Source organism: Oncorhynchus tshawytscha, linkage group LG23, assembly GCF_018296145.1.
Source record: "Oncorhynchus tshawytscha isolate Ot180627B linkage group LG23, Otsh_v2.0, whole genome shotgun sequence".
NCBI lineage: Eukaryota > Metazoa > Chordata > Actinopteri > Salmoniformes > Salmonidae > Oncorhynchus > Oncorhynchus tshawytscha.
The window spans coordinates 11,371,391-11,378,579 of NC_056451.1; the positions used below are offsets into that span (position 1 = coordinate 11,371,391).

At 38.9% G+C, this 7,189-nt stretch overlaps 1 protein-coding gene across 2 annotated transcripts; it reads left to right on the forward strand.

Annotated features, from left to right (window-relative positions):
- Nucleotides 1-2,288: 2,288 nt before the first annotated feature.
- Nucleotides 2,289-5,951, forward strand: LOC112222986 (RNA-binding protein 8A). Of its 2 annotated transcripts, none has more exons than XM_024385872.2 (6): nt 2,289-2,425; nt 3,256-3,315; nt 3,457-3,534; nt 3,740-3,876; nt 4,933-5,069; nt 5,399-5,951. In XM_024385872.2, exons 1-6 carry the CDS (start codon nt 2,359-2,361, stop codon nt 5,445-5,447), a joined length of 528 nt encoding a protein of 175 aa, XP_024241640.1. In that variant the 5' UTR covers nt 2,289-2,358; the 3' UTR covers nt 5,448-5,951. The 2 variants fall into 2 exon arrangements, with proteins under 2 accessions (XP_024241640.1, XP_024241641.1); XM_024385873.2 differs by having other exon boundaries at nt 2,289-2,419.
- Nucleotides 5,952-7,189: the final 1,238 nt, after the last annotated feature.

Sequence of the window (7,189 nt, forward strand, 5' to 3'; positions counted from 1 at the left end):
GGGCCAAGGGGTTTTATAGCTCCTGCTGGAGAAAAGGGGCCTGGCCCAAATCTTATTGGCTACTACATGTAAGGAAGTGAACTGAGGTGGAATGTGCAAATGTGTAGTGTTGGCTGATGAACCTTGATGTGTTGCCTGTCACAATAATGACACAAAGTCCAAATGTGTGTATTGATTGGGTTTGAGATAAAGTGCTTGCACCACAGTTAAAACACATAATACTGATTGAATAAAAAAGTTACATTCAATCCAACCTATCCTGTCATCCCTTCATTGTGTAGGCTTAACGCAATCATTAATAGATTAGTTCTTTCTTGAAAAAAAATGTAAAGATGCCCATTTTTTAAAATGATTTGGGTATGCATTTTAGGTTACCCTCGTCTTTTAATTTGGGTTCAACTATACGGCAGTTGGAAGTTGCATCATTTTGTTTTCCCCCCTCATTCATTTGTTTCCAATGTTTTGAGGTTTTATCAACTCGTTTTCTAAATGATTGGCAGAGCTAGCATTTTTATAGAAAAATAACATTGGTTTTGGGGCAGTAACTACCAGCAACACAAATGAGAGAAGCTTGGTATTGTGCGTGTTAACCAGGGTTGAGGTCCTTTCGAATTGAAGGCAGTAAATTCTAGTCTGGCTGATACAGTAAACTGAAATTACAATTCAATAATTGGTAAAGGGCATCTGTTGTCAATGAGTTCTCAATCATCTGAAAAGGGGATGCTATTTATGTCAAAGGTTTTGGAAATGTTCAATACAAATAACTTCCTGAATAGCTAGTCTTTATTACACAGCCATGAAACACACATTTCTTAGAAAAACACTGATAGTAACATGACTGATAACGCCTTTTCTACTTTACAGGTCGGACATCCCTTAGAACAGTAATATCTGTCTATCAGCGATTGCCTCACTGCACATTACCACTGTTACAGTTCCAGGCAGAAACAGAGGGCCTCAGATAAACCCATCACATCAGGGGAATGGTAGATGCATTGTTTGTATATGAACTTGCTATTCCTGAGGACATCTATTTCGGTTATAATGTGAAACTAATGGGAATTGCATTGTTTTATGGTTTGGTTTAGGTCAGTTGGAGTCAGCAAAAGAGCAAACATTTCCTGTTCAGTTGATAGATTGAGAACAGAGATATTGGTATGTGCTCCAATAGTCGCGTGCTATAGTTTAACGTGCACAACGTCCCGATTTTTCTGTACTGTTGGATTATCTTTCTCTACTGGGTAATCTAAGGTAATGATGACACATATTATCATACATACATACAGCAAGAATGATCCTCTTTGATATAAAGATGATCTTAAATGTAACACATTGGAAATACATAAGATATACTGTATATAAATTGCACATTGCTTGAATGAATATGAATAGAAAGAACCATCATTAAAAAATGTAACATGACTTCATTCATTATTTTGCATCTCTCCAAGCAATGCAATTATCTCAGGAAATTAGATTGGCTGGACCAGAGATCCCAATGTGAAATAGTTCACATGTGCCCAAGATGTTGACTGAACAATTTGTCATAAATATCACCCTCCTCCAACTCGTGGATAAAGTCATTTTTGTATTTCCAAGTTCTTTCATTATTTTTTCCATCTCTGCATCTTTCTTTGTATGAAGTTTATGATTCACTTAAGGGAATGCAATGTTTAGCTAATTCTGCACAGTGCAGGCACTGAAAAGACAGCAGTCACTGCGTAGACTGATGTGAAAAGATTGTGCTGAGATTGGTAGTTTCAGCAACTTTCTTACAGAAAGGCACAGCCTATTTTGTTGAGGAAGATCTCTTTCTAGGTTATTTTGAATTTTTTTGCTGACCTTTTCCCAAGATGTTGAGATGTGTTTTGTGCTGTCCCTGCTCTGGCCTACATGTCAACGCATTTACATTTAAGTAATTCAGCAGATGCTCTTATCCAGAGCGATTTACAGGAGCAATTAGGGTTAAATGCCTTGCTCATGGGCATATCGACATATTTTTTCAGCTTGTCAGCTCGGTTACTGCTGGCCCAATGATCTTAACTGCTAGGCTACCTGACATTTGCATCTATGAAATTCAACTACTAAATATAAACTAACTGACAAATATAAGCTAACTGACAAATAATTCAGTGGGACCAATACATACCCATACCCATATATTAATGTATTCATTCAGTTTTCATTATTTCACATTTGAATATACTATTCATTAGTAGTATTCCGCTGCAAAACGTTTAGCAACAGACGAAACGTTTTGAAATCGGAATCCAACTAATGAATACACACCAGGCAGGGATACTTCCCGGATATCGTCTACGTTCACGCGCATTAGCGCAAAAAACTGGAGCTAACAACATGGCTGACGTACTAGATCTTCATGAAGCGGGAGGCGAGGACTTTGCTATGGATGAGGATGGTGATGGTAAAATTTATGAAACAGTAGTTCTGTGTTGTTGTTTTTTTGGACTCGCTAAAAATGCGTATTTTGGGAATTTTCGGCTAACTGAGTGAATAGTATCCGCAAATCGTGGATGCGTGTTGCCTGTTGGGCCTTGCAGCCATTCAAACATGCTAGTTGGCTAATGTATTGTTGGTAATAACTTTTTGAATTGTGCCTATTTCGTTTAGAAAATATTTGTTAGCCAGCGAATATGTATATTTGCCACTCATCTTACACCCATAACAGAACTGGCATTGTTAAAATATGGCGGATTAGGTTGTGAACTAACGCGTTAGCAAGCTATCTGGCTAACGTAACTAACACCAAGGTAGCTATGTAGACAATACATTTGTTTGGAAACTACGAGGTCAATGTTAATAACTCGCAAATGACATAATCAGCCTTTCTTGTGTCGACTATTGTAAATTGATGGCGATTAGCGTGTGCGCTAACGAACGTTAGAAAGTTAACGCTAGATTTACCTCTAGCTACACCAATCCAAAGATTAACGTATCATAACTACTAATAACGTTAGCTAACACCCTTTGCATTTATGTGACCAATCTACTTTAGCAAACGTTACTACACCAAGCTAGCTAATTAATTTCAACTTAGCTATTATTATTACTATTAAACGTTAAGCTATTATTATTACTATTAAACGTTAGCTATTATTATTATTTTCTGTATAGTTACTGTAGCTAGCTGTCTTTTACTAACGCGTTAGGCTATTTATTAGTTATACTCTAGGTAAGTCAGTAGTTATAATTTTCAGTTCACTAATGTGTTTCTGTAATGTCTTCATTCCCCAGACAGCATCCACAAGTTAAAAGAGAAGGCAAAGAGGAGAAAGGGTCGAGGTTTTGGTTCAGGTGAGTTAGCACTGCAGTTCTGACTCCTAACCTGGCTGTATTCTGCTTCTCCAATTTTTCAATAGTATATGGACAGTGTACAATTATGTTTTAGGTGGGATGCATGATGCAATTTCTTCCCTTTGTTCTCTGCTGTGCTAGAGGAGGGAGCAAGGTCCAGAGTGAGAGAGGACTATGATACCGTGGAGCAGGATGGAGATGAGCCAGGTCCTCAGAGATGTAAGTGCCATGATGAACCTAGGGTGGACAGTCACTTCTGAATGGGGTGTTGATTTGAAACTGTGGTTTGTACATTGTCCAAGTTTCAAATGCTCATTCCAATATGAGTTTAATTTAAATATTGTGTTTATAAGCAGGTGGTAGCCCTAGTTAACCATAGAGGCAGTTATTTAACACGGACATGTTTGTCTTTTGATTCTCTCAGCTGTGGAGGGTTGGATCCTTTTTGTGACTGGGGTACATGAAGAGGCCACTGAGGAGGACATCCACGACAAGTTTGCGGAGTTTGGAGAGATCAAGAACCTACATCTGAACCTGGACCGAAGAACAGGTTACCTCAAGGTTAGGCCCAATTCCCATATCTACACAGCACATTTTAAATTAGGATTTGTTGCTTGGCCAGTCTTGACAGGATTCATTTGCCTGGCTAGTATTGTAAGTTTCATAATTGTGTAATCTGTTGTGCAATGCTCTTTTAAGCCACAAGATGGCAACAGTACACTGGACATGGACAAATGACAATGGGCCTTTTGTGACTACAGCTGAGCAGACATTAAAATTATGCTGTGGTGTAAAATATATTTTTTGGGGTTGTCTCTTTTATATTTTTGACAACTTTTATTCCACTACATTCTTAAAGAAACTATGTACTTTTATTCCCATTTTTCCTGACACCAAAAAGTATTTGTTACATTTTGGATGCTCAAGCGGGACAGAATTATTGTCCAATTCACGCAGCTATCAATAGTAACGCGTTGTCATCCCTACTGGCTCTGATCTGGCGAACTCACTAAACACAAATACTATGAAGTCTGAGTGTTGGAGTGTGCCCCTGACTGAAAAATGAGTACCTTTCCCCCCCCCCACCACTGTACATTTAAAACAAGATACTTTTTTTACTTGTCATTTTCTATTAAGGTATTTTTACTTTTACCCAAGTATGACAATTGAGTGCTTTTCCAGCACTGAAATTAGCATTCCAACAATATCTGTACCATCATTAACTGGTTACTAAGTAGTGTGGTTGGACTATAGCAGGGCAACACTTCCTGTAGCTGCTCATCTCCACGTCAAAGCATCACACGTTCGGGGAATCCAATGGGCTGCTTTAGCATTAGCAACCTAGCACGACGATGCAAAAGCCTGTTAAATTAAGAACTAGCTGCATTTCGATCACACCAATCTGCCATTTTATGTTATGGGATAATTAGGAATACAGTGACACCTACCATGTCTGTATTGCGGTATGTTTTCCTGTGCTTTTTAGTCTGGGTTCAGAGGTACTCGTATTGACCTGCGACAGTTACGACAAGAAGGGGAAGCCCCATCGTTGTAATATGGCTATTTTTTTAACTTTATTCACTGACTCATGTATTTGCTCATCAACCCTTTTCACAGGGTTATGCGCTGGTGGAGTATGAGACATACAAAGAAGCCCAGGCAGCCATGGAAGGGTTGAATGGCCAGGACATGATGGGCCAGCCTATCAGTGTGGACTGGGGCTTCGTCAGAGGACCACCCAAGAGCAAGAGGAGGTGAGTGTCATAGAGTGAGCAGTATTCTGCTGTGTGGAGGGTAATTGTAGGGGTTTGGAACTGCGAGAACACTTTAAACAAGTGGGCAAACCCAAGGCTAAGGGCTTCACTTGGTTATCTCCATTTCACATTTTAAGTATAAGATGTGACTCGTTTGGGTCTATATAAAGAGGGGAACAGAATGGGTGCAGTGGCTTAACTTGAGTAAAAAAAAAACAGATAAATTACTGATTCAAGTGTAGGTTTACGTGTGTAAATTTGTAGTCCTGTGTGTTCTAAATGGGTTTGTTGATTTAGTTGATTTAAAATCTTTCATCTGTTCCCCACAGGGGTGGTGGACGTAGACGCAGCAGGAGTCCAGACAGGAGACGACGTTGATTCCCTCACATAGCGTAGCCCCAGTTCCCGAGCAAGGGCTGTTGTCATCTACTCTTGAAAGGTTTTTTATTTTTTTATTACATTTGTGGTTTGTAATAGTGCTAACTTCACTGATGGCTCTATGGTAAATCGGTTTAAATTGCAAATGGTCCTGACAAGTGTGCTTTAGAGACAAAATTATTAGTTGTTCCAGCAAAATGGCAGGGCTGCCATTTTATTTTATTTTTTACTGAAACAACGAACACCAAATGCACTATGATCAGTGAAACTTTGTTGCATAAAAAAACTGTTTTTAAGTAGTGGTATGTGTTTTCTTATGGATCTTTCTATTCTGTTTCAAGGTTTAATTTGGTTGTGTTCTGGGCCCTGTTTCCCAAAAGTTCATTGTTATAACCATAGGATCCTTGGTTTTAATGATGAACATACTCTTTAATGTTTTTGGGAAACCGGGCATTTGTGCAGCTTTTTTTATGTATTACTTGGGAATAAAACATTTTAAGTGGATCGTGTGTGCCATGGTCATTTATGTTAGCATGGTAAATGTTTTTTGGGAGTATGTGTGTATGCTTACACTGAACAAAAATTTAAATGCAACATGTAAAAGTGTTGGTCCCATGTTTCATGATCTGAATTAAAAGATCCCAGAAAGTGTCCATTTGCACAAAAAGCTTATCTCTCAAATGTTGTGCACAAATGTTTACATCCCTGTTAGTGGGTGTTTCTCCTTTGCCAAGATAATCCATCCACCTGACAGGTGTGATATATCAAGAAGCTGATTAATCAGCATGATCATTACAGATGCACCTTGTGCTGGGGACAAAGGGCCACTCTGAAATATGTCGTTTTGTCACAAAATGTCAAAGGTGTTTCAAGTTGAGGGAGCGTGCAATTGGCATGCTGACTGCAGGAATATCCACCAGAGCTGTTGCCAGATAATTTAATGATAATTTCTCTGCCATAAGCTCTATCAAATGTCACTTTAGAGAACTTGGCAGTATGTCCAACCGACCTCAACTGCAAACCACATGTATGGTGTGTTGAGCAGGTTGCTGATATCAACGTTGTGAACAGAGTGCCCAATGGTGGCGGTAGGGTTATGGGCAGACATAAGCTACGGACAACAAACAATTGCATTTTATCAAAGGCAATTTGAATGCACAGAAATACCGTAACGAGATTGTGAGGCCTATTTTCTTTAAAGGTATCTGACCAACAGATGCATATCTTTATTTCCAGTCATGTGAAATTCATAGACTTGGGCATAATGAATGTTTCAATTGACTGAATTTATATTTTTTGAATGCTCTGACAGCTGTGGTTTGTGTGACAAAACATGTATTTTTACTGCATAAAGAACAATAAGCACCCTTATCCGTGGTATATTGACCATAACCCCCCCATGCCTTATTGCTTAAATATCACAGGAGGTTGGTGGCACTTGTGGTAATGACTGGAGTGGGTTCGTGGGAATTACTGGAGTGGAATTGGTGGAATGGCATCAAACATGGTTTCCAGGTGTTTCATGTCATTCAATTCACTCCATTCTGGCCATTATTATGAGCCGGTCTCCCCCCAGCAGCCTCCTGTGATGTATCTACAGTATGTGTATATGAATCAGTCAACCTTTGCAAGATAATGAAATGTACAGTGTCTTATGAAAGTACTCATACCCCTTGATTTATTCCACATTTTGTTACAGACTGAATTCAAAACAGATTAAATAATGTTTTCTCACCCATCTA